This window comes from Pavona decussata, unplaced genomic scaffold (assembly GCF_977016875.1).
Source record: "Pavona decussata unplaced genomic scaffold, jaPavDecu1.1 SCAFFOLD_102, whole genome shotgun sequence".
In the NCBI taxonomy this organism is placed as follows: domain Eukaryota; kingdom Metazoa; phylum Cnidaria; class Anthozoa; order Scleractinia; family Agariciidae; genus Pavona; species Pavona decussata.
In genome coordinates, this window is record NW_028145517.1 from 8,343,426 (window position 1) to 8,371,024 (window position 27,599).

Consider the following 27,599-nt stretch of genomic DNA (forward strand, 5'->3'; position numbering starts at 1 on the left):
GAAATTTTACAGCCAAAACAAAACTGAAAAGTACAGAAATCTATCCAATCAGATTTTTGTTTTTATTTTTTGTGCCCTTAAAAGATCACTTTGCTGTTTGCTTGCTCAAACCAAATTCCGGCACGTCTCAGAGGGTGTTTCTATTTTACAGTTTTCCTTTGGACTCGGGTTAAAAGCCAAGGTCATTTGACTTGGTAAAAACAGCACATTTTTCATTTTTAGCGATCCAGATAGAAACATTTCCTGTGTATAAAAATAGTAGCGATGGGAATATCACTATATGTTTAGTTTGAGCTGATATGGACTTCCTTTTCAGCTTAAAGCTTAACTGAACACACAAGCACACCTGGAACATTTTTCCTTGATATTTTTCCTTTTTATTGCATTGTTCTATTTTTCTATTATTCGTGTTTTCACAGCTATTCTGGCTCCCTGATATTAGTAACTGAAAACAAAACGAACGCATACATTCACCACGTATTTATAGACTAATCTTGATGCAAGTTAAGGTAAACGTGAAAAATCGCACGACTAACTTTTAGCCGGACAAGGACGAAAACAAACCATGAGAACGATGTCGCTGTTTTTCAATATGCAACAGAAATAAATACACCAAACTGCTTCTAAAGGTCAACTGTTTTCCCACTATATATCACAACAATTTCTAAAGAATGCTCAAAGTTCACGTATGAAACTCTCCGTAGATTCCAAAAGGCTCAAATTGCAGTAAAATTTCTCAGTGCTGTTTCCCATCTCCGAAGCCGCCAGTTTCCATTTTGTCTTTGGGAGTAAAATCCAAACATCCCTCGATGAAAGCTCAAACGACAGATAAAAAACCACGAATGAGGAACGCCGCTTATTTGGCGTGCACTTTCCTTGGAAAACCACCCGACATCAACATTAGTGACATAATTCGAATGGACCCAGAAAGATGTGTTGCCGTTTCAGTGTGGCGAGCTTGTGTAGAAGGTACTCCAGTACACGTGCCAAGATTGCCTAACGTGGCAAGCCAAGGTGCATGTATCGTTTTCTATTCGTTCTGGCATGACCTAGCAGATAGAATTTGATAATTTCGGTATAGCCTGGTAGCTTGTGGGATATTTCGCGCGGTTAACCACCTTGACTCGGCGAGCCGCGGAGGAATGAGGTTTCAACGTAAACAACCTCATTTCGTGGCTTTAGACCAAAATAGATCATTCTTCAAATCTAATTAAAGACCAAAGTGCAAGTCCGAAATTAACTCCCGTAGCTGGCTTTATGTTAGGGCGATCGAAAGTAAAAAAGGTTTTGAGGCGCACGAGACAACGATAACGCAGCGAAGCGGCGAATCGAGGAGGGGCTGGACTCTTTGCAGAGAATATCAGTTGTCTTCCCCTACCCACGTGCCGCTTACAGGCGAGGTTCCGTCAATTGTACTTTTGGTCGATAACGTACTGAGAAAAAAACCCAAAATCAGGGCTAGGTTTAAGCCAGATTTGCCATGCAATAAACTGCAATGATGATAAATTTTTGTTACTTCGCTTACTATGCTTTGAATAAGGAAACAAATCCCACTTATTTGCTTTCAAAAATTGTGGTGTTTTTGTCTAGAAATGACGCCAAGGAACTCATGGCTCTGGCATCGAGTTAAAAATTGCCATCTATTTTCGTATATTTTCACTATTAAAAAGCAGACGTTAATAGAACACGCCTTCCTAACAGATGTCAAACGCTGGCGCCATCGCCGAGTACCAATTTGATTCGCCCCCAACGGCGCCAGTTTTCCCGACTACCAAAATTTCTGAATGATTCTAAATATCTGAAAGTAACAAGGGCTGCCAAATATTTCAATACTCAGACATTCAGGATCATTCAAGATCATTTACCGTCATTTAGCTATTTTGGTGCTCAAAAGTGTATTCAGTGAGAGCGAATCAAATCATCACTCGGTGACAGTGAAAAAGTTTGACATTTGTCAACCTTTCCTGCACTTCTTGTGATAGTCGCTTCTTAGCGCGAAAAAAACTCAGTAGGCATTTGCTACTTTCGTCTTCTTTAGGCGAAAAGGGTCAAAGGGGAAAAATACAAAAAGCTGACGTTAATCTGACGCTACTTTTAAGAAAAAAGAACAACGTTTTTTTTCCACATTCAAACGATGATGAACGAAGTAATAAAAAGATAAGCTTACTATTTTTACACGGTGACCCTTAATTTGTAAACGACGGCAAAGGGGAATTTCATTTGGCCCAACATTTCAACTAGTACAACAAGCCCTTCTTCAGGCCAGAATCACAATGAAGAAGACGATTTCCGGGACCTATTAGTGATTAGAAATACGTTCAGTTAAGTTAAATTATTGTCTGAAGAACCTGTTTCTGGACCTCGAAACACGTCTGAAAAATGGTGATAAATCGTGATTACCGATTACTGGGATGATTTTCAAACTTTTCCCTCCATCAATCCGGTCAGACTCCTCAGGTCCTCCTCTTTTTATTCTCTCGTGTTTTGGAGATGATGTGAATGTTTGGAACCTGTTTAGAAGAGTTTGCCCTAACCCTAACCAACGAAAGAAATGACGTCACCAAGGGAGAGACCCTGGGTACGAGGTTGGTTCGAGTAGTTCCGAGGCCTCCTCCTTGAACACCTGCGACAAAATTGCCTGATCCTTTTCCACTTTGATTGAACAGCGACAAAACAAGTCGAAATGTAAGTAGCAAATTTCGGCATGATCGGGCTTTCTTTCCTTGTAGTTTAAGTCTTGTGTGTTTTCATGTTTTGATGGCGTTTTATTTGTGTCGCAGGTCAAAGGTAACCTTCAAAATTACGCTGACTTCGGACCCGAAATTACCATTCAAAGTGTACGTACGTCAAGATGAATTTTATATACCGGCAATCATTTACTCGTTTTCAACACGACTAAAATCCTTTAAGTTGTCTTTAATATCCCTCTTTCTCGTTTTTTATCAGTCTTAGTGTGCCAGAGGGAACACCGTTTACGGCAGTATTAAAATTTGCCGCCGAAGAAGTAAGTATTTAAAACAAAAACCATTTTTAATAATTCTTGTCGAAACAAGCTATTGTTTGAGTTGCTCACTGTGTTGCTAAACACATTTTGACATATATTATTATTTTTTTTATCATATCATTCTCAGTTTAAAGTACCCCCAGCTACCAGTGCGATAATCACAAATGGTGAGTTCCGAAATTTAGTTTTCTTTTTTAATCATTTTATTCATTATTTTGATCTACTGGTACCCTTTTATTGGTTTATGTAGTATAAAAATCTTTTAATTTTCCATATTTTTTATAAAATAAGAATGTTATTATTACAGATGTAAACGTTTGTTTGATTTTAATGTCATTGAGCTTTTTTCTGATCAATAAATATTTCATGATCTTACTGTTTCAGACGGCATTGGAATAAATCCTTCTCAAAGTGCGGGTAAATGTTTACATGTAGAACGTATTCAAGTGTCCTCAAGTAGTAGGGCACTTGTGGCTAGTTATAAGTTTGACATTAAGACTCTCAGAATTTGTCTGGTGAAATATGAGGCTTCATACCCCAGTTAATTAACCATGGCACTAGAAATGCATAGTTTATGGGTTCAAGTCCCACTAAAGGTCTGACAAAGTTTGCTGAAATTCAAGTTTAGTGTAGAATGTAAATTTCTTTTCTGGATATCTGATTCCTTGTCCTTATTGTGGCTTTCAGTAACATACAGACTCTGAACTTCAACCCAAACTTAGGATTTGTGTGTTTTACTGCCGTCAATCCTAATTACAGCGACAACCAGCTGACCGCAAAAATAAGGAAACTGACAAAGTGGATCGAAATCCACCAATCACAGCACCAAACATGACCTTTTCACCTTGTTGCGCCAATTTTTTTTTATTTCTGGGAGGTCCACTGCAGTGATTGATGGCAGTGAAAAATGTTATGGTTGGTTGAATCTTGAATGTCAGAGTCCGCATGTTACTGAAAGCATAGCTATGTTGAAAGGCACAGTAACATTCTCCATCATTTCAAGGCAATAGAGTGGTAATGTTTAAACTTCAATGGAACTTTGACTGCTGTCAATGGTGTTTATCTTAAATGGAAATTTTTTGAATGGTCCAAGTACCTGTGCAGTTCCCATTTTTCAGAAATTTCTCACCAAAATTCCCATGAAAATGGTAAAATTGCTCATGTACTGCTCTTTTCAATTACATGCAAACTCGAAACCCAAAACCCAGTTAATGATCACATTGTACTGCCAGATTATGCTAAATTTTGAAGATTTTATGAAAGAGCTAGTTAGCTGATTGTTCTTTACTGTTTTGCAGGAAATGTGTTCTTAAAGCATGGTTCGGAACTGAGGCTCATCCCAAGAGACAGAGTTGGAAGTTGGCTTGTAACATGAAACTCGAACTAGATTTAGACTTGTTAATAATATGGAATTAAATAATCATTTTACTTATGTGCAAAATTGAGTCTGCTTGAAATATTTAAAGTAATGCAAACTAAAGCTCTCAAATTGAGTTTTTCCATCTGAAAGAAAAATCACCCAATATTCCACAGATTTTGCAATTGACTCTATAATAATAATAATATTAGAAATGATTTCTCAAAAAACAGTGATTAAGTAGCATGGGGGGGGGGGGGGTGGGGGGGTTGATATTCCATGTACTGGGTTACACAGGGAGACCCCAGTGAACCAAAAGGGTAGCAATTAGATCTTGAATGAAGTGTTGGAACGGTAAGCGCCAACTGAGCAGAAATTCTTGAACGATGTTAAAATACAAAGACATAGGCTACCCTAACACCTGTCCACTGGCCTTTCCTGGGCAGGTCAACATTTCATACATTTCTTTACAAAACACAGTGAAGTGTTGACATGCCAGACCACATCACCCACCAGCCTCGGCCACCCTGTCTGCTTGTCAGGGTTACCCAACTATACCAATGTGAACTAACATCGTCACAATTTATAACTTTCAAAAGGGAAGGGTTCCATTTTATACCTAATTTGTTACATGTTTATTATCTAGAATGTTAATTCTTCAATTAAATGCTAAATTTTTCTGACGTTTCACCAATGGTTTTAAATTATTCTGGTAAAAGCATTTGACAACAGTTGACAAAAAAAATATATTTTGTTTCGAGTTTGAGAGCCGTCAGAAACTGTAGAGAACATTGTCTGCCAAATTGCTATGAATTTAGACATTAAATTCATTGTTCTGTTGTTGATTTTTGAGGAAAAAGTGCAATTTTGTGTAGCATTTATTCACTGCTAGTTCATTTTCTCACGCCGCTACAGTCTCCAATGACTCCAAAGAAATTTCACATGTAAAAGGGGGCAATGTTTTAGCTTGGCTAGGACGAAAATACGGGTTTCTGGCCAGGGTACCTGCCTTCAATGTAAACAGGCCTTTAGTTTGTGGGCCGACGGAAAAATGGGCATTACACTTCTTTTAAAAGCTGGTGTGTGAAAGGGTTAGTTACACACAATGTGTAGCAAGACATTAAAATAATGGGTTTTTTTAAGTTGGCACATACATGCTAATTGGGGACACTTTAAATCAGGAAATAAACATTGCAAATACAACAAACATGTTAACAATTCCAACTGACTTGAATTTAAAAGATTAGTTTACTTTTTCAGTGTTTCAAGGAGAACTTAGGGCACATTCTTTTGGAACAATTCAGGCCATTCTTATTCTGGTTCAGGAATAAAAGTATTTTTTTCTCAACTGAGTCCTTGAAATGGATGCAAAATGATAACTTAAACAACCACAAGGAAGCCAGGGCCTGAATGGAGCCAATCCCCACCTGTTTGAAGCAAACAATGTTCAAGAGAAGTACAAATTTCTTTTATTTTTATCAAAATGGTTTTTAAAGACATCAATACTGAATTTTGAGACTTAAAAGGGACAATAGTTGCTTTGCAGGTTTATTTTCTTATGGAAAAAATATACTGTATTTCCAAATTCAAATTTGATATGACATAGCGTGTATGGAATTAGCAATGTGAAGCTCAATAAACACATTGAAATTTAATTTCTTTAATTTTTTCACTTTAACATCAATTGCTCATTTTTATTTGACAATTTATTAAAATTCAGAATAAATTCCTAAACTCTTGCCTCATGCCTCCACAGAATGACATGACCTAATTTTCAAATGACTCCACTCAAGAAACCTCTATGTACAATTAAAGGAATTTAAAAATCCGCACGGAGATAGGTGTAATTTTAAGTTGCTTTCATTCTATATATACTTTTCTAAAACTCATTCATAATGAAGGAAAACAAAGGAGATCCCTACTATGAAGGAGGTTTCAAAATTTCCAAGAATATCAATGGTTTGAGAAGCTATATCAAAAATCTAGAAAGAAAGTTTCATGTAATATATCAAACACAATGAAGAGTGTTTCATCAGATATCCAAACACTGAGAAGTAGGTTGAAAAAACGAGGCGCAGCTGAGTTTTTTTAAACGACTTTGAGGTGTTTGGATATCTGATGAAACACACTTTCGAGTGTTTGATATGGCTTCTCAGATGATCAATAATTCTTGGAGAAATTCAAGGCTAAATTTGGCAAACTTTTATGGTAATTAGGATCACATACCCAAACCACAGTCACGGTAGTGATTTTCTTTGTTTTCTCTTGATGAATAATTAATGAGTTTGAGAAGTAATATATCAAACACGATGAAGAGTGTTTCATCAGATATCTAAACACTGAGAAGTAGGTTGAAAAAACGAGGCGCAGCCAAGTTTTTTTAAATGACTTTGAGGTGCTTGGATATCTGATGAAACACACTTTCGAGTGTTTGATATGGCTTCTCAAATGATCAATAATTCTTGGAGAAATTCAAGGCTAAAGTAGGCAAATTTTTATGGTAATTAGGATCACATATATCCAAACCACGGTCACGGTAGTGATTTTCTGTGTTTTCTCTTGATGAATTATTAATGAGTTTGAGAATCCATTTTCAAACACCTTGAAGTTGGTTAACTAATAAAAACATGGCAGAACCTGGTTTTTTCAACTCACTTCTCATTGTTTGGAAATCAGATGAAACTCTTTCTTGTGTTTGATATGTAACAAATACTTTTAAAACAAAATATTAATTTAATGTATTTTCTATTGCTGTGATTATTCATCCAGGGCTGCAGACATTCAAGAGATAGTTATCAAATGTTCTTTCTCCAACAGCATCAGTCATCCTGAAGGAAATGAAAAGGATATTGGCTCCAAGTCTCTTGAAATATTCTTACTACTCCTTGTGATAATTTATAACTGCAGTAGGTCTCCTGTAACTTTTTGAACATAATTTTCTGTCACCTCTGAATGTTTTGTTGCTTACCATTTACATCTTTTGTCCCTTTTTATTGCACGCTTTTGGAAATAGTATGTTTGGAAATTTATTGCGCTATTTTTTTTCCATTTTGTTGAATTGGAAACAAGCTTGGAAGGGTTGAAATGTTCTTTTTTTTTTCCGCTGATTTTTATTATTTGCAAAATACTCACCCCCCTCTGAATTTTTTGTTGTTGTAACAACACTTGTTGTCTACAGAAACTAAAAGACTATCTGTGTTTTGAAGCAATGGAAAAAACAATAAGCCATTTCCAAGTTGCTTTGAACCTCATTATGAAAGTGAGGCTAAGTGAAAAGCTTTTGATGTGAAAATTAGTTTTGTTTGCATATGAATGACAACTTAATTTTCATAATAGGAAGAATACACAAAGCGTCACTTTCATAATGAAGTTCAAAGCCCACCCCCCTCCACCCCACATACACACACAAAAAACAACAATGACAAAATTGTCAGATGAATTATTTCTGGCATACCCATTCATCATCATCCACTCCCTCTTGCAGATCCTGTGGAAGAGGCTCATCATCATAATTCCTTAATTTTTCAACCATGGAGTTTAACAGCTGCAACCAAACAAAATGCAACATTTAGAGTCACATGAGGAAACTAACATAACATTTTAAAATATTTTGTTGCACTACAAGAATCCCAAGGGTGTTTCTAACAAGCCATCCCCACCCCCCACATGGCAAGGAGCATGACTACTTGATGCAATATTTGGTCATAATATGACACCAAATTTATTTATGTCTGGTTAAATTTAAAGCTAGAAGTTTGTGGAGCCGGATACATCTGTCAGGCAAACTTACCACTTGTCTATTGACAAAGTGTGACTAAGGATGTGCACAGGGAAACCCTGAAATATGTCAAGCTAGTGGTCTATATAACGAGTCCACACTTCTAACAACTCAGCCACACTACCCCAACCCTGCTAGCAAGAGCGTTTCTTCCTGGCAAGTTTTTCTTTAGCATGTACAAAGTTGTTCGTGTCTCTGGTATTTCATGTAGTTGGCTTTTTTAGCCTCCTCCGCCAAGAAATTACTGTTAATTATTAAATACACAAGCAAAAGCCTCTCAGTCTGTAAGCGGGCTACACTGGCCCTACCGTGTGATAACCAAGATGGAGGAATGAAGCTGTGTTTCTGTTGTATGTCTTGTTACTAAGCAAAACCGACATGAACAATAAATCCTTAATTTTTAAACTAACCAGATTAACAAAATCAAACGCACAAAACTACCTGCTTTTGTCTATCTACAGTCATGATGTCACAACCATTTTCTGTCTTCTCTTTACTATCACAATGAAGCATGTAGGACATAGAAATCCACTGGAGAGTTATTAACCAAAACCCTCTCTGACTTGCTGGTAAATTGGATGATGCTTTTAGCTGAAAGGTCATCCTCAAAATTTCCCAGCTTCAATTGAAGTGTTATCTCCTGCTGCTTCAGTCCACGTACACAAGTAGAATCAATGAAGTACTATATTTTGTATTTGAATTTTATATTTTACATTTAATATATAAATATTATTATTATTATTATTATTATTATCATTATCATTATCATTATCATTATCATTATCATTATCACTATCATTATTAATTATTATTATTATTATTATTATTCCTTGCCAACTACTCACTTTTTACATTCTGTCAGCCTAGGGCATTATGCTCTAATATATCAGCGTTTTATTTTCTAAGCAACCAGAAAGTCACCATAAATCAGTTGTCATTTTAGGGATTGGTAATATTTACCTCTTCTTTTTGCTGTTCAGTGGTCTTGACTTCTTCCAACTCATGTCTACTATCATACTTCCTTGCAATAGGGACTGTCTTGGGTGCTTCACTCACTACATTGAACAAACCAAAAAAGAGAATCATATGGTGATTAGACAACTTTTACAAGACCCTCCCATCAAAGAAGATAGCACTTAAGGTTATTTTGCATGTTATTAGATGATAGGTGATTTTCACTATGACATAATTTTGCTACAACTTCCTAGAATCCTCATCATTTTTTCTTTCTTATTGTAAAGTTTGCAATCCCAGTGAGATTTAGATAACAAAATCCCAAATTTGGAAGAGAAAACAACAAACTGAAGCATTCTGGTAGTTGAAGTAAATGACGCTATCATGAAAATGGCGTATTTTTGGTTTTTGATTTTAAAATTACTTAGTGGTCAGGCTGCAGCAAAGTCTGGAACCAATGCAAACAAATTAAATGGAAAACCTCAAGAAACTGAAAAATCATCTCAGCAACTGTGGAAACCTTTACATGTGTCAGATCATGCAAACTCCAAAGAATGTCAAAAGTTTACCAGTTCCCTCTCATCCCGTGGTTTCTCTTCTTCAGACTTCACAATATTCAACATGGCCTCCATGCAAGTTAAGAAACAAAACCACAATTTGACCAATCCCTGCGCATCCACCTTCACTTACCTTCTTTCTGCTAAGTGGCACATAAGGACTCAGGGTTTTGTATATCAGCTATTTTGTATGTGGAAGGGTAATAAGCCCATTGCCCTTGAAACCCCAGACTCTGAGACCAGGGACTGTTGGGAACACCTGTGCTGTTTGCAACATTTCATGTTATTGGTCAAGGGAACAACAGAATAAACAACAAAACAATGCTGCTACATAGAAAAACAAATTATGGAGCTGCAAGTTTTCAGGGTCCAGTGAAAATAGACATTAGACCAGTTGCAAGTCTACTGTGAATGTTCAGGCCTCTAGCCCTTGACCAATCCAGCAATATTAGACCTACAAGGCCCCCACCAGCATAGCTCTTAGGTGCCTTACAGACACACAACTCTCACCACCACAACAAGGTGACAGCCCAGAAGTGACGATCATTGTTCCTACAGTGCTAATTTTGGAAGTCCTGACTTTTGGATAGTTCAGCTGAATGAAAAGATAAACAGAAAGTACTTAGATGTTCAACTTCATCAATAAGTTTTACTCACAGGGCTTCATGTCTGCTGGCCTGACAGACAACATCCTCTGTGTTCCATTTTTACCAGCAAACCACTGATCACTAGTCACTGCAGGCTCCCACCATACTCTTGTGTCCGGGAAAAGGTCGTCTTGAAAATATTCCATCTGTTTATATATAGTCAGAGATTTACGGCAATAATTATTTTTCAGAAAATCAATGGCTTGAATTTATCTTCTTGTGTACTATTATTTATTGGTTCAATCGGTATTTTCAAGTCTTCTTATTTTGTTTAAAAGGTGCAAGAACTTGAGGTTACAAAGTATGCATAAGCTGTCATAAAGCAGGCAAATAATTTTTCTAAATCAAGCAAGTCAAATTTTCAAGAATTTGCCGAAGCTAAATGCAGTTTCCTTTCAGAACATCAGTAGGCCAGTGTTAGTGTGTAGTTCCAGAAAATATCCAAAGCCCACATACCACCCCCCCCCCCCCCCATGTACGGTTATTTGTTTTGCAGCCCCCTTCCCCCAGGAAATTCCAGTTCAGCTTTTCATACTTTGCTTCTAAAATTTTGGCTTTTAAGACCCTCTCCCCCAAGTTTTCGATGAACTTTCATAGGGTGGGTATGGGTTTTTCCCACAACTGCACAATTTAGTGTGGTGTGAAACTGAAATGTTCTGTATATTTAAAATTTATAAAGCATTCCACAGAACTTTTTTTCTGCATGATGATTAAGGACACTGACCTTCACACGAGGAACTTGGAATGTGATCAAATCAATGGATGTCTTGTTCAGTTTGACAGCTCTGGCAAACTCTACTTCCTTGACATTGCAGACAGTCTTTGGCAGGAAACCCACAGCCTGATGAAGAAATTAACATAATTAAGGCCTATAAACCTCTGTCTCAAAATGTGCTGCTGGCTGGCAGAGAGAATTGAAGTCTTACTCCTATAGTTTAAAGCAGGATGTACTACCTATGCTAAATCTTGTGCTTCAGCAAATATTTAGTAAATTAGTCAATTGCCACATAATTTTCCAGAGCACAAATATGTTGACCTGCAAATCTGTTTTATGGAAACCTGTTTGTTACACTATGCTATGCAAATTATGCAAAAAAAGTGCAGACATCATAAACATTAAAAATTGCATGATTCTTGAATGATTACTGGTAGTCATAACTATAAATATTACAAAATTATAGCTGATAAATATGTTACCTGGTAAGGTTCCTTGGTCCTGTAGTGTGACAGTTCAAAGATATGTGGTGCCTCCTCGCTGATTTCATAGGCGAAAATTGTTGTCTCACCCTAAAACAGTCACAAAATCAAAAAATTACAACTATAAATGAATTTTTTCAGTTGAAGTGACATAAAAAGAGTTCTCTGAACAGCACTGGACTCCTGTTGGGAAACCTATGATAAGGGCAAGATTTCGATTTTCATCACAAAACAAAGTGCAAAGAAGTGGATAAAACATTAAAGCAACATTTCCTGAAGGAATTCAAAGCCACATGTAAAAACTCTGGTGAATCTGAGCTAAAACAACAAAGAGCACTCTGAAATATACTACAGGTAGGTTACACACAGGGGCCTTCAATAATTTTATTACATTAAACAAAAGAGGATCATCATTTTAACAATAATTTTCCATAGATACAAAGATGTCTTTGGTTATTAAAAGTGTGTCATACACTTCAAATTGGTAACATTGCTCCTTATAAAGGGAAAAGTAGTTCCTAAGCCAACATTACCTTACCTTAGCAGTGAGAAATACCACAGAAGAGTCTTCATCATAGAAAGGTATTAATGTGGAAGGAGCCACAGTAGATTCCACAGTTGACAAGACTTCAGACATATTACGACTGTCATACACGCTGAGGATGCGATCACTCCTTCTACAAAAAACAAACTGTTTTACTCCTGGAAAACATGAAATACGGTATGTGTTGTGGTTAAAATTTTTTTGGTTTAAAACTTTTACACCACTATGACTTATATTTCCTTTGTCTCTGATTATCGTATTGGATACTGCACAAAGGAAAAGAAAACCAAATTTAAACCAGGACAACATAAAAAAATAAGATGATAGACCACTGGTCTTCGATGTTGAAGAATATAAAATATATATTTTTTTTATTTCAGGATTCTGGATCCAGGTTTATAGTTTCCAGATGAATTCTGATTTGTGGACTGTGTATTTCATGCTTTAGAGCTGTCTCAAAAAAATTTCTGTTTTTAACAGTCTTTAGGTTGTTACAGCTAATAATAAACTATGTAATGTATCAAACACGAGGAAGAGTGTTTCCTCCGATTTCCAAACACAGAGAAGTAGATTGGAAAAACGAGGTACAGCCAACATTTTTTAACTAACTTCAAGGTGTTTGGAAAATAGGAGGAAACACTCTTTCGAGTGTTTGATATAGCTTCTCAAACTATTAAAAAAATTATTCTTGGAGAAATTCAAAGCAAAAGTTCACAAAATTTTATGATAATTAAGATCACATTTCTTAACCTCCTTCACGGTAGTGATTTGCTTTGTTTTGGCTTGATGAATTATTAAATAATGAGTTTGAGAAATATATAACAGAGCATGTGAACAAACTCACTTGCCAAACCCAGAGACAATCAACCAATTGCCACTGGGACCACCCCAAACAACACGTGCACCACGGCTTCCTTCAGGTCCAGGACCTGTCTAAAGCAAGTATCAAACAGCGATCATCAAAAAATCAGGGTTCAAATAAAACAGTGTCAAGCAAAACCAAAAAATAAGACTTGGAATACTTGTAACTGGCTATGTTCAGATTGTTTAAATCCACATTTGTGTATTAAGTCTCCAATGCTACTGGACATTACTTCTGGTAATTTTGAAGAAGAGCTCCCCAAACCGACTGTCAGTAAATTGTCGGCCGACAGTGGACGGACAGCTAACCGACAGTTTACAGACAGGGTACTGACAGATCAATTCCACCGTACAATATAAGTAAGATTATAAGTCTACTTGAACAGTCCACGAACCAAACACACTTTATGGTATCTAAGCTTACGTTTTATGTTGGAAACAAAACACTCTTCCGTATTACACTATAGCACTTGAAAGAGAATCGAATAAGAGAAATGACCATTTTGAAATAATTGTCTTTGAAATTATCCACTTTTCCCTCTAAAACTTCACTTCACACAATTTTTTTTTTGTTAGTTACCTGTGTAGGAGACACTTTTGATCTTGGCTCAAATATTCTGACTTTGTTGTCTCTTGAAACTGTAGCCAGTTGTGTTCCATCAGATTTCCAGCTCAAGCTAAACACCTGCAATTATTAAATTATTTTGCCAAAATTAAACAGTTGTTAACCAAACTGGAAAACAGAATGAGGAAGTTTCGAATTGGGAGGCATCACTCACACCTTCTGTTGACTTTTGTGCTGAGTTTATCACTGGATAACAATATCCACGGTATTTCCATCACCTAGATTTCTTTGTACAAACACTAACTATTGGACGTGCAAGAACCTTCAAGGACCTCAGTTTGCAAACTTTGAAATTACATGACACGACAAGAGAGACATCTAGAATTACATTTATGACAAATGGCAGAAGTGACCATATGACCATGTTTAGCCTACATTTGCAGCTTGCTGTTTTCAGTTTCTCCATAAAATTGAGTAGTTTTATGGTAGCATCAGAAGTCAAAATTATTTTGTACTATTCTCTTTTATGTACTCATTTTTTAAGAAAACATAAACATGAATCTCATGTTTGCTGTTAATGCAATTCTAAATCTCTTTAATGCAGCACAGTGAAAATTCATCCCACCTGTTCAGTGTGACCTGTTAGAGTTATCAAAGCTTTAGCTTTGTTGATGTCCCATATTTTAACTGTTAAATCCAAAGCTGAAGAGGCCAGCACTCCACTGGCTGACGGATGGTACTTGACTATGTTTGGTTTATCTTCATGGCCTGGTAAAGAAATAAAAAAAATTAGTTGAAATGAAACAAATGAAATCTAATAAAATGAATGAAATATTAATAACAAAATGAGGTGAAATGAATGAAATGAAATGGAAATGACGCTAGTACAAGTACAAAATAAAAAAATCACAAAGCTATAAGGCATTCTTGTATGGATATTATGAGATAACTTTATCCTTGAAGATAAAATATACATGTGAAAGTAATAGGCTATGTCTTGGCAATCCAGCATGGTAAATACTTGATAAAAAGACAACATATGTGCCAATTTAATTTAACTAAAGGTTGGCAAAAAAGTATAATAGAGCAACTTAAATTATGTTTATAGCATGCACTAACCTTTCAAGACCACAGATGGGGTGTCAATAGTTTCTGTCAGACCTCCCTCTGGGATCTCCCATACACTGATAAAGCCACTTTCACAAGCTGAAAAATACATGACAGTTGATTCTGTAGTCTGAAATGTCAGCCGTCTCCTCTCCCTAACCCGTAGACGGCTGACATTTCAGACTATTCATTCTGTAAAAGTACGAATTCATCTAAGTTTTACAAGTCATTTGGTTTAAGGCTACATTGTAATCAGTCCTCCAGCCACTTTAAACTCTCCCACTTACCAGCCGCAAGTTTCCGTCTATTGAATGGATCCATAGCAAAGTCCATAATGCCACTCCCACACTGAATGGCAGGCAATCCTGAGTCTGGCAGTCTACAAGGTTTGGTGAGCTGTTAGAACAAAGTAAAAAACACTTTTAACACACTTTCCATCCTTTAAATAAATAATATTTAAAGTGAGGTGTGAATAATGGAAATCAGTGTTATAAACTTGTGCAGAGAGAGAAAATAAGGGAAAATGTACAGAGACCAGAAAACAAGTCAGGGGCACCCAACGGATCTGTTCGGAAAGCCCTTAATCCCCTACAATTTTCTGAAGGGAATTTTCACCTTGATTTAAGGCCTAGTGTTTTTGGATTGATAAAAATGTCGTTTGGGATACCAAAAAAAGGTCAGCTAAGATTTTCGGAAAGGAAATAACACCTAAGGTTTTCAAGAAATGGAGAAAAATGCCCTAGTAATTTCGAAAAGACTCAAGTTCCCCTAGAATGACTGAACAGATAAAATATTAAAGTGCGGCCTGAAATGAACCTACAGAGCTTTAAAGGCACTCCAGATAGCCTAAAATAGCATTTCAAAAGGATCTGAGAGAAAACTGTTGTTGGGTGCCGCTGACAACTGACCTTCATCTGCAATTTGAGTATAATGTGTACCAGTTGACATGTTCACTAACACCCCCAAGCACAAAATAATATATTAACCAACAAACGTGCTGAACTTACAAACCCAATATATTTGTGGGTAATGGATGGCCTATGGAAATTGAATGTTTCGTTGACATTGTTTAACCCTTTAAGCCCCAATAGTAATCAGCATTTAATTTCTCCTTACCATGTCTGTACTTAATCAAACATAAAAGGTTATGAGAATAAACAAAATCATTACCAAAGGTGTGTTTTGATATCTAAGGAAATTCTCCCAACTAGCGCTATACAAAATACAGAGGAACGGTGGGAGAATATACAGGCTGATATTGTGGCTTAAAGGGATTCATAACACCATCACATTGGTAATGACCAGCAATCACTATAAGGCACTAAAACAACAGTTCTCCAGTTCTTGGTGGGAAACAAAATCATGCAAGGCTGTAAAGGGGACACTCATCTAACTTTTACATTATGTTGGCGAAGCTAATAAAATAAAAATAAAATAAAATTAAATAAATCACCTCTGGTTCCCTTTATAGTTAATACTAAGTTACGACTTACTGGGACAACAGCTATCTGTCCCCCTGGTCCTGACAAAGGAAATACAGCAAACTCTTGATTGACTTGAAATGCATCACTGTCTCCTGGCAAAGAAATGCTCAAGTTACGCACATTCTCGATGTTGTTGCTTTTGTGCATGGGTGTGCCAAGGAGGTGTCTGAACTTGGATGTACGCACACCCGTGAAAGCCTTTTTGTGTCTTGCTGGTGATTCTGGCGCTGGTTCACTGGCTGAAGTTGATTGGCAAATGTCTGACTGCTGAGTGGTTTTGGTTGAGTCTTGCATTACTGGATCTATTGACTGATTAAATATGGGGTATTACTATTGACAATTCTTACAACTAAGTGATCCAAATAATGATGGTGATGATGATGATGTGTAAATGATTTGGCAATAAAATAAATATGATTGAATGTGGTTCCAGAAAATTTTTCAAATGTTGCCTATATGTTGAAACAGGAAATCAGATACACTGATAAAGTAATGAAAATTATCAACTAGAAGACAAAATTATTTCACAGGGTTACCATAGTAACAATGGTGGTGACTCGCAGGAGGGAAAAGATCAGTTAAACAAGAAACAGTACACATGTTATGCTAGTTATGAACCTTGTCAGCCGATGCACTGGGTTTCTGAGCTTCAACAGCAGGCCTTGGCTTCAGAGTTGGTTTCTGTGATGTTTGTTGTGCCCGTCGTTTAGATGGATCCAGTGAAACCCTCTTCATCTGAAATTACAAAAACATTTGAAAATTCATTAATTTTGATACAAGTACATGTATGTAACTAGGGAATTTACTCATACAGGGTACTAGTATTCTTCTCCAAATTCCTCTTCCCTGTTAAACCTGGTTTTCACTAGAGATGTAAGCACAGGACGTTGCAAACACAAGCAGAAGCACAAGAGCTTTACGTCATGTGAAAATGAATGTGATGCAAGCACAAGAAAAGGAAAAAAATTATCCTTGAGCTTGCGCAAGGCCATTTTCACAGTGAAATAAGCACTCGTATGCTTGCGCTTGTGTTGCGTCGCCAGTGAAAACCATGGTTTTAAACAACCTAAATGAGGAGATGTTAATGTATAGAGGATACAGTGTTTGTAGTAATTCAAGAAACTTACAGGGACATTAGATCCACTAAACCACTCCTCAGCTGTCATGGATGGTTCTCCAGCCACAGTATCAGGAAACAGGTCTCCATGAAAATCCTTGTAAGACTTTTGAAAGAAAGTAGTCAGAGTTTTTGTCAGCTCAAAACTAGCTTATTGCACCAGCCATTTCCTTTTTGGAGACTGGTCTTACACAACAATAAAATGTGTGAGTTCCAGAGGACTTATTCACTTTGTTGATAGGTACCTCTTTCATGTTTATAGGCCAAAATGTGAACCAGGGGTGGCTATAAACTATGTACCAGGCAAAGTCCTCTGGAGCAATACTACTTTCCTGGATGGGATACTTTTTGTTTGGATTCTATGTACCCATGGGTAGACTACACTGCAGAACAAGGCCCTCTTTCCATTTGTTAGAACTTTCTGGTCACACTGGTCATTTTGCAAATGTAATATACAGTTTAATAATTTTGAGGACAGGTTACAATGACAGTCCTTCAAGTTACTTCTATAAAATGGTGCAGATCATTTTAAGACATCACACTTCACATACAAACTGACTGATCTCTGGCAATTAGAAAGTGCTATTAGGATCAAACTGTCCGGCAATGTTGGAGGATCCAGACTTGATTAAAAGCAAAAAGCAGAGACAATCTTATGGCAAAAATTGGGGAGTCAAGCTTCTGCCCCAATTCCATCATTGAGCACAGTGCTTAAAACTGGGACTTGGATTAATAGCCTGCAAATTGAAAGTCTGATTATCTTATGACTAAGCACACAACCCCAAGGATACTAGAAGTTATGAGTAATTTGCTATAGAGGTCATTACCCTGCGAGGCACACAGTAACTCAGCGGGACCACAGATGATTTGGTGAGCTGCAGTAGCCGTACCACTTCACAGGACATCACATCCATGGCAAGCTTTGGAACAATGGCCATTCCTTTATGCTGTTCATCCAACATCTGTGTTGACACTAAAGATGATTCAACAGTTTAGTCCTTACAGTCAAATTCTTTTATTTAGTTGTATATTCAGTTTTGCTATAGATATGTTCTGTTGATGACATCAATTCAAACCTACCTTTGGTGACAACAGAAGCAGCAGTATCAGAAACTTCTAGGTACTCAATAAAAGAGTCACCCTAGCATACATCAGAGAGAAAAACAACATATAAGAAGCTAGACGACTAAACCTACAAATAAAATATCAGGGGTGTATGTAGTATTTGAGAAAGCAAGTCCCGTGTCATTGAAACCCAATCCATGGCTCAAGGAATGCAGTTAGAAAGATTTTGACCACCAACAGTACATGTGTGTAGTTATCAGCAACATTTGCAAAAACCCTTAATGTATTGATAAATAACAGACATTTTCAAAAATATTAGGTAGGCCTAAAATGTTAAAGCTGGGGATATGGACCATGGCCTGGCTATCAAATTCATTCCTGAGTATGTTTATTTTCTTCCATCAACCGATAATTAACAATTTTGATTATCCTGCAAAATCATGCGGAATATTGCCTGATACCTGGCCGATGAAGTTATAGGCCAGGTTGGCTAAAATTAGGGGATATTCCGCAAGATAACTGTTTTATTATTCAACACATTGATAGCAAAGCACAGTTTTATTGCAGAAAAGCTGGAGATGAATATTGTGCCATTTTTCTCTCTGACACACAAAATTACGTATATCGCAGGATATCTACTGACTACGGACAACAAATATTCAGTGCACCATGACCATATTTGGGCAGTGTTACAATGTGTCGAATTATAATGCCTAATAATTAAAGGTGGGTACTTCCATCATCCAGTGGATGTTGATACACATGACTGCAAAATTGGCCTTGAACGTGCTTTTGCTAATTAACTGAAGAGCTGATAGCAATAATTATTATTAACTCAAGGTGGTCAAGGTGGGGGCCTTCATCACAACTTACAATATTAAGCTTAACTTTCTTCAAATCATGCACATAGGGTGTTTCATGCATTTTCCATCTAGTGTAGAAAACCATATATACCTTTCCAGCTAAAAACAACATGTTGGTGTCTGGATCAAAAAATGGCATCAATGTTCTGCATTTAAAAGTGGATATGATATTACTTTGAATGGTAAATATGACAAATATTATTACAGATGAGTATAAGAATAGTAGACGGGGGGTGTACGAAAGTAACTGTTGTTATTAGTATGGAAATGGGAATAAAGTAGTGAGCCAAAAACCAAAGATTATTATCACAGTTTCAAAGTTTACATGTACACTGTAAATGTACTGAGATATGTCCAGAGATGCACACTAATAAGATACATTAACTGCATGACAGACATCACAAGGTGTCTCCTAACCTTGATTCTTACTAAAACACAAATAATTCTGTCAAACATGAAGTACATGAGTGGCTCTGAAAACTGTAGTATGCACATACACTCAACAACAGAAATTTGTCTTCAACTATAACAATATTCACCGCCGCTTTTCACTTTCATTTTCGCTGTTTCTTTTAAGCCTAACTATGATTAATATGACTATGTAATGTATTTTAAGATTTACTGTAGCTCTGCCATGGATTTTGGTCCCATGTGTAACTATGGAAATACTTTGTTCTAATTATTTAACTGAGGGAGCCCATTCGTTATAAGCCTGGTGGCTTCCCTTTGGCTTCCTCGCCATTAGTGTTTAAATATTATTGGTTTTTATTTATTAATTTTTTTTTGCATTTGTACAACTTATGGCAAAACAATAAACTGAACAGAACCGAATATTACAACAATATTACAGTTTAATACAATATTTATTTATTTCTCTTATGACACTACAGTAAAGCACAGTTAAAGGACCCTAGTCAGCCCCCGCCATTTTCGATGCCATCGAAATTATTGATATTACATGGTGAAGTGAAATCTTATTGCTTAACTGTAACTTGTGTTCCTGAAAGTATGTTTCATTATCTTTGGTAGTTTCACAGTGATTTCGTTCATTTCTACATGCTCCGAATTAAATATAATAGCCAAACTCTCGCATATAAACAAAAACAAAGGTGAGGCTGACTAGGGCCCTTTAAGTGTTTTCTACAATGCCAGCCGAAAACCCTAACTTTTTTTACAGTGGTTACCAATAACACACGACCTATCGCCTTCAAAAGACTCTGATAAAGTTGCATTTTGGTGGACGTCAATCATAGAAAAGCTGTTGAAATTATTGTGAATTCTGAGAACATTTCAAGGCAACAGAACCAAGAAATGGGCAGTTTTATCCGCTGAATAATTTGGCAAAATTATCAGTGACACGTGCAAGTGAGCAAATTTTCATGTGCTGTGAAAATAAAAATTTTCAATTCAAAAATACCTTTTACTTTCCCTTGATCTGGCTTGGAAATCAATTTAAATAAAGCTTACCTTCCTTAGCGAGGTCAAATTCTTAGTTTTTGCCGGGTGACCTTGGAATCTTGTCAGAATTCAAAATAATTTCAAAGGCTTTTCTTTGATAATATTGACGTCCATTAAAATGCAACTTTACCAGACTCTTTTGAAGACCGTAGGTCGCGTGTTATTGGTAACTGCTGTAAATGCTCCACATGTGTACTTACCCTCCAGATGAATCAAAGTTCAGCGTCTGCACCGGTTTGCTCATGTTATGCACATCCCAAACCGCAATTTCACGTTGACGAGACTGAAAAAAATATATGCAATTTTGCATTCAATTTGTGTATTGATAATAATTTATTTATTAATATTATGATCTGTAAATGAATTGACTAGTAAGTATTTACTAGAACTAAAAGCTTTTTCACAAGCTGAACAGGCGGTCTCTAATAGTTAAAAAAAAGGTGGTTAGTGGCCATTGTAGTCACCTTTTTCAGGAATAAACAGTTAAATTATCCTTTTTATTATAAATGAAGGCATTTAAAGCATTTTGTTAGGAGGCCTTCAGTGATCACTTGAAAAGATCTCTGTCAGTGATTTGTGTCAGCACACAGAAAGATGCTCAGGGCTCAATCATGTAAATTCTCAACTTAATTTCTCTGCTTTTTTTTGTTCATCTCCCAGTTGCTAGAGGTGACATTTAATAAAGAGTTCCTCATTAAGGCAACGAACAATTTAGTTTTTATCTTCAGCATAAAAAAAAACCTTTCAGGATATTGAATGCACAGGAAACACATTTGGTTATTTACCACACTATTCAATATATTAAGCTGCTTGTCTTTATACTGGCCAAATTACTTTATCGAATCTGTCGATAAATCCAGGCATTCATTTCCACTCCCCACCGATTGACACAGCACCACAGTTTCTCTAGAAACTGACCCTCTTATCAATTTCCAAATTTAATCTGACCAGAAAACAGTGGATAGAAAAGTCACTCTGTAGATATGCCAGGTGCTCCTTTTTATTGCCTTTTTTCTCACTACATGTGTTTTTCATTAAAGATATTATTAACCATATTTCTAAAAAACACCCCTCAAATTCCAGTAAAAGTAAATTTTTTTTCTTACCATATTAAATCCAGAACCCAGAATTCTGTCAGTGTTTCCCAACCAAAGTATTCTGGAGTCTTTAATTCCCCCTACACCATTACATTCCTGCAGTACACGACAATGACAATAAAATAAAAAAACGCATTACGTAATTTATGCAGAATTTATTTAGAGAATGTAAAGTGATAGGAATGAAACAATCCATTTGATAAGCAGTTGAAAAGAAAATTAAAAAATTGAATGACTTTTCTGGCTTTCTAAGTCTGCTTACTCAAATGCATCCAACTTTCTAAGATCAATAACTGTTCTTAGAAAGTTGGATTATTGCATTCATTGACAATGAACAATTTAATAACAAAATAATTGTTAAATTACCGCAACAACAGAAGAGCTGCGAGGATCTAAGATACGCATCTTTTTGTCCTGAAATGATACAGAAAACAAACAAAGTTAATGCATGTTAGTTACGCCAAACTTTTTATGTGAAGAAGATGTATATAAAAAAAGTCTAATGGCAATTTGATGACAGTATTGCGATTACTCACCAGCGATTAAATCTGTCTAACTTACAGGAAGACAAAACTTTCGGAATGTGTCAAAGGCCTTAATATGTAAGATAAAATAAAACCAGGAGGGAAAAGCCACTAACCTTACTTGACGTGACTAATAAAGAACCATCTCCTTTCCAACAAAAACTCTGAACTACATCAGTGTGGTTTTCCATGGCTACAGTATAATGATAGAAAATTATTATTATCATTACTATTCATGCTAGAGAAATGTGGATTTGTGAAACAAATGAGATGTTCTGTTTTAAGCCTGGTGAAGAAAATTATATTGATAAATGTTGTTTTTAAGTCAGTGACACAGGCATACTTGGAAAAAGAAAATCCACGTTCTCTCAACAGGAGTCCAAGCTATGAAACGTAGATTGTTGGTGAATCAGTACTCACTGTATTTTTGCTGCTGCCTTTGTACATCCCAGATGGTGAGAGACTTACAACATGAACTTGCTAGTACCTGTGATATTTGAAGTTAAAATAATCATTTATTTGAGACAGGCCTTTTTTCTTGCAATGTTTTAACCACTGCCTGAGTACTCAGATGCTATGATACCAAATTGCAAAACAGGAGGTGACATGTTCGCACCCCAGCTAGACCTTATACTGGGTCTGAAGGTACTGCGGAGGAGGTGCAGCCTTTACAATGACACCTGCAAATGGCCAGATCTTCTCATGGCCCAGACCATGTAGGAATGGTGGAACTGTCTCTAATTTGGGGATACAATATAACTTATTAAGGATTTAACAATCCCTGGCTGTGACCATCATCATTGCCACCATATGACCAGCTTAACATAATTTAATTTCTCTGAAAGGATTCTGAGTTAAACAATCTATAACTCTGTAGACAACCAGAGACCAATAAAATGTTTTGACTGCTGAAAATATTTTTGGGGTTTGTAATAACTGCTTGACTGAAGATTAAATCATATGTAGTCCTTTAAGTGACTCAAACAAATTTGTCTAATGTCCATGATTTTTCCAGGCCTGGGATACAAATTTCAAATTCCATTACTTTCCATGACTTTTCCATTACGCTGCGAATACTCCCACAGATAAGAAATTACAGGAATGAGAGGGTGGGATCTCAAAGACCAAAAAAATGTAAAGGAAAGTATGAAACTAATTTCGAATTTCCAGAGGGTAGTGGGGCCCTACAAAAAACCCTTCTGTAGGGAGGGGATGGATATGTTTGAAACTACCCATTCTTAGGTACTAATGCAATCATCTTTATTTGCATAAAATAATTATCTATTTTTCTGAATCATGCAACATCAATTACATGATTGACTAGACTGACAAAAGCTTACTTCACTTGCTGAAGGATGGAAGAGAATATTCTCAACACGACCCTAAAACACAGAGAACACATGTCAATCAATTTATTTAGCTAGTAAATTATGAATAAAACTCTTTAAAAAATACAAGCTTAACAGGAGGTTTCCTTTTCCCTGCATGGGATGTTGAATTGTTAATTAAATAATTATTGCCCTAGATTCCCTACCAAAAGGCATTATTTTAAATATCAGGACTAGTACTAGCTTATCCCTTGAGTTTCCAAGTGTTCATTATAATTAAAACATTCCTGACTAAGAAACAACATGTTACTGATCGCAGACAAAGAATTGTCAATAAGAAGTCAGATTACATCAAGGTAACATACTGCACTGTAAGTAAAAAATGTTTACAGCATAACATACTCACAGGCTGTGGTGGGAGATCACAAACTGGTGAGGATAATGACCCTCTTATTCCTTCCTCTGGGATTTCCCATAGTTTTATCTAAAAAATTACCAAGAATAATTAGGAAAGGAAATGTTTATTACAACAAGAAATGTTTAACATTCTGATGTATGTGAAGTCAAAACAACCTTCACAATAGGGAGATTTAGAATTGCGTTCACAGCAAATGGCAAACTTGAGATTTGCATTTGGATGAGAATAGTGCTAACAGTTCTGGCCTTTCATGAAATCCTAATGCAAAACTACCCAATTTCATTGAGAAACTGAAAAACAGCGAGTGGCAAATGAAGGATACACATGATCAAGTGGTCATTTTTGCCATTTGCCATAAACATAGTGTTCTATATCTCTCAAGTATCTCTACACTCTTTTGCCCCGTCAAAAGCATCAGTGTGCGTACACATATATTGTTTTTACAATTCAAATATAAAATTCATATCTTCAGGCCAGTATGTGATATCCTCTATAGATGAGACTTGCAGTAATCAGGATCAGTAAAAACTTTACTCACAGAGCAATCATATGAACAGGTAGAAAGAAGTCTGCCATCAAATGGGGAGAAATCCATGTCAGTTATAAAATCTACAAAAAAAGAAAACAATTTGATACACAAAATGATCAAGATATTAACAAGCAAAATAAATTAAAATTAAAACCAGCAACAGTTTAGGCTTCCTGTCACCTCATACTAGACATGTATAAAGGATCGAAGATGGGTCTCCAATCAGACTATACCTGAATGAGCATGCAGTGTAGGAAGGGAATTGTCTTTCCTGCCGACATCTCCGAGGGGAAGAACACCAAGACTTCCTCCTTAAAAATAAAATAAGTGCAATATAATACACCATAACATTTGTCTATTTTGCTTGCAGTCAGTCTGAGGGCTAGCATTAGTCTCCCATGCAGCCATTCTTTGTCTGGGAGGAGTGTTGCCTGATGAGACAGAATGGTTGCCTGGAAGACTAGGCTAGCATTGGACAGCTGGTTATTTTCTCAGTCTGGAGATGAACAAATGCACATTACTAAAGTAAATTTAATCAGTCCATCATTATAAAAGGAAGTGTGTGCCTCATGGTTTAAAGTGCTCTCATTTTACAGTACCTACGCTTTCTGTAATAACCCTGCCCCCTATTATCTCTTGTTGTAGTTTGTGAAAAGAGAGGAAGTAAGAGGGCCATTGACTTGCAATTTGCAACTTTTACAAATTCCTTTAGTAAGACTAAGACTGGACAAACCTCCTTTTATTACCAAATTGTCAATTTATGGAATAGTTTAGACAATGGATTCCGTTCCTGTTGCCTTGTGACGACATTCTTATCAAGTGGCAACTACGTTGATTTATTGTATTTGCAGTTTTCATTGTATTTTACTTGTAGATAATAATTCTTGTAATAAGCTCCTCTTTGAATTATCACTGAAAAGCAGGCCCTTAGGAAGTGTCAATAAGTTTGTAAAGTTGTAACCAGAAATCTTGAGGTCAGCAGACAAGTGCACAGTTTTCTTAAACAGTATGTTGAATGCAAGCTGCACTTTAACTTGAAATTCTAAAGAACTCATGGCTTACCTCCAGTATCCACATTGAAAGCCATAAATTTATCACTTGCTTTGATGTGATTTCCATAAGAACTCTTCAAGTCTCCAGCTCTGATGCCAGTAACACATTCCTTAAATATTATCAAGCAAATAACATTTATATACATTCAAAGCTTTAGCTGGAGTTAAAATTATCATGAAAATCAGACTCTATTGACCATCTAACAACTGGTATTTGTTTTTTTTTTAACAAATGAATGAATGAAGTCTTTACTGAAAAAATCAGACTCAGCAGACGTGAGTCTTTACAAATGAAATCATGAATAAAAATAGGGTGAATACAGTTTAAATCTACAAGATTATACAAAAGAGAAACAATTAAATATAATGCAACATGATTACACAAGTTTAAAAAGACATCTGTTGTTATCAAGACATGATTTGATAAGGTAATTCTGCCACTGTAAAATAGGTTTTAAAGCTAACAATAATTATTAAAAACTGAATCATTGTATAATGCAATTCGAGGGATTTGATTGGCTTAGAGGCCATTGTATATGAGCCATTATACCATGGCCGAGAAATGACGATCATTAAATTGTCTTCTGGTTGTTCTTACACAGCGAAATCTGTAAGATCTAGCAATATTTCTTGGTTGTTTTTAATAAAACAATTATTCCACTTGCGCTTGTTGGATATGAGATGATTATAGCCAACTCGGGGCTACGCGCCTCGTTGTCTATCTATCATCTCATATCCAACGCGCGCTCATGGAATAAGTGTTAATTATTCAAGCATTAGCCCTTTCTTTGTCAGATGGATTCAGTCTGACGAAGGGCACCCCTCCCCCAAGAAAAAAATGTGTACACATGATATACTATGATAGTATGACAACTTGTCATATGATGCTCCCCAGCTTTCTTTGTGCCCCCTTAATACATTTTGCGTGAGTAGATACTGGCCTGATTAGACACAGATGAGTGGAGTTTAACCCTCAAATCGCCCGAGAATCAGGCTATCTTCCTGATACCATGCAAACACAGCTGAAAAAAGACTTGAAGGTGATGTTACACCGGACAATTTTCAGTGATTTTTTTTTCAATCAGGCTTATTTTCTCGCCACCCCACTAGACCAACAGAAAAAGAGATTGACTGACAAATTGTCACATACAAATAGGCCCTGATGATCAAGGTAGGTATGTTAGCCCCACCCCCTGGTGGTGGGAATATAAATATTTAGGTGTCCAGCCGATAAAAAATATGGCAACAATTTCCCAGTTCATAAAACTAAGATTCACCTACGACGGTACAAAAAATAATAAATACTGGCGTCACAGTAGCGAAAAACACTTGCGTTCAACTGCTGTTGGGCGAATATTTACTAAATGTTTTAAAATGGCCATGTTTTGTGACGTATAATTTAGTGCCTCCAATATTTGTAATTAAGTTTAAATATCTTATTTATTAGTTAGACAAGCTGCCCTGTTTATTACCAAACAAAAATCGTAAAACATAAGCTTTTATTAAGTTTATATTACCCACATGAAAGAGAGCTCTCAGCGAGCTATTATTTTGTAGCTTCCCTCAGCTGATTCACTGTACAAGACAGGAGTTCGTGCTGGAAAATCGTTCAAAACTGCGATGTTTACCTCTTTTTTAGGAATCTTTGGAGCTGCATTCCGGTACTTGGAAGTCTGAAAGCGCTTCATCTTCACAATTCCCTCAGGATAGGGAAAATCTCACTCCCTGGGAAGCCTTCAACATGCAACAGCGAGCAAAATCTCACTTTCCACTTTTGTACTGCATGCGCGCAAGGCTTCATGGGACTGCGTTTAAATTTCCGCGGGATTTTCTGTCTGCAGGAGTAATCGGAAAGGTGGAGGGGGAGCGAGAAAAAGTGAACATGGTACAAAATCCAGCATGCTGGAGAGCAAGCTACATACTTGGACATTCAAACCAAAGAAAATTCAAGTCTGACTGGATGAAGTTGCTTTGTTTTGGATGTCTGGGCGTGCAACTTACTCTCCAGCATGGCGGCCTCTGTACAATGTGACCTTTAGCTGCAAGGGGCCCATTGTCTATGAACGCCCTGCTCCTTAACATTTTTCAGCAGA

At 36.5% G+C, this 27,599-nt stretch overlaps 2 protein-coding genes across 3 annotated transcripts in view; one reads left to right on the forward strand and one right to left on the reverse strand.

The window, feature by feature from the left end:
- LOC146472099 (ubiquitin-fold modifier 1) overlaps positions 1-4,445 on the forward strand; it is a 37,766-nt gene extending 33,321 nt beyond the window's left edge. Inside the window, exons 1-6 of one of the 2 annotated variants that reach the window (XM_085120664.1) lie at positions 2,588-2,685; positions 2,781-2,837; positions 2,947-3,004; positions 3,132-3,171; positions 3,389-3,421; positions 4,303-4,445. In XM_085120664.1, coding sequence (XP_084976790.1) covers positions 2,684-2,685; positions 2,781-2,837; positions 2,947-3,004; positions 3,132-3,171; positions 3,389-3,421; positions 4,303-4,379 — 267 coding nt within the window. In that variant the 5' untranslated portion in view covers positions 2,588-2,683 and the 3' untranslated portion in view covers positions 4,380-4,445. Of the gene's footprint in view, positions 1-2,587; positions 2,686-2,780; positions 2,838-2,946; positions 3,005-3,131; positions 3,172-3,388; positions 3,422-4,302 lie in introns of those variants that run through there. The other variant, XM_085120665.1, reaches the window with a different exon arrangement.
- A 1,362-nt stretch (positions 4,446-5,807) lies between these two features.
- Positions 5,808-27,300, reverse strand: LOC146472101 (coronin-7-like). Its single transcript, XM_085120663.1, has 29 exons — positions 27,135-27,300; positions 25,517-25,616; positions 24,688-24,765; positions 24,464-24,534; positions 23,914-23,991; positions 23,520-23,561; positions 22,600-22,666; positions 22,296-22,372; positions 22,022-22,069; positions 21,665-21,751; positions 20,759-20,841; positions 19,192-19,246; positions 18,253-18,313; positions 18,000-18,145; positions 17,183-17,278; positions 16,674-16,790; positions 16,065-16,364; positions 14,859-14,967; positions 14,584-14,670; positions 14,090-14,232; positions 13,480-13,584; positions 12,883-12,971; positions 12,033-12,171; positions 11,495-11,584; positions 11,022-11,138; positions 10,308-10,443; positions 9,100-9,194; positions 7,816-7,905; positions 5,808-7,189 (listed from the first exon to the last, which is right to left on the reverse strand). Exons 1-29 carry the CDS (start codon positions 27,192-27,194, stop codon positions 7,181-7,183), a joined length of 2,775 nt encoding a protein of 924 aa, XP_084976789.1. The 5' UTR covers positions 27,195-27,300; the 3' UTR covers positions 5,808-7,180.
- Positions 27,301-27,599: the final 299 nt, after the last annotated feature.

What these genes read in the sequence shown, in the direction of transcription:
- LOC146472101 (XM_085120663.1), bottom strand. Translation starts at nt 27,194, where the DNA reads ATGAAGCGCTTTCAGACTTCCAAGTACCGGAATGCAGCTCCAAAGATT. An exon ending in GTTACTGTGTGCCTCGCAGG is followed by an intron (nt 17,279 to 17,999) that starts GTAATGACCTCT and finishes TTCTTTCAAAAG; the next exon opens with TCTTACAAGGATTTTCATGG. An exon ending in GACAGATAGCTGTTGTCCCA is followed by an intron (nt 14,968 to 16,064) that starts GTAAGTCGTAAC and finishes TTGTTCTAACAG; the next exon opens with CTCACCAAACCTTGTAGACT.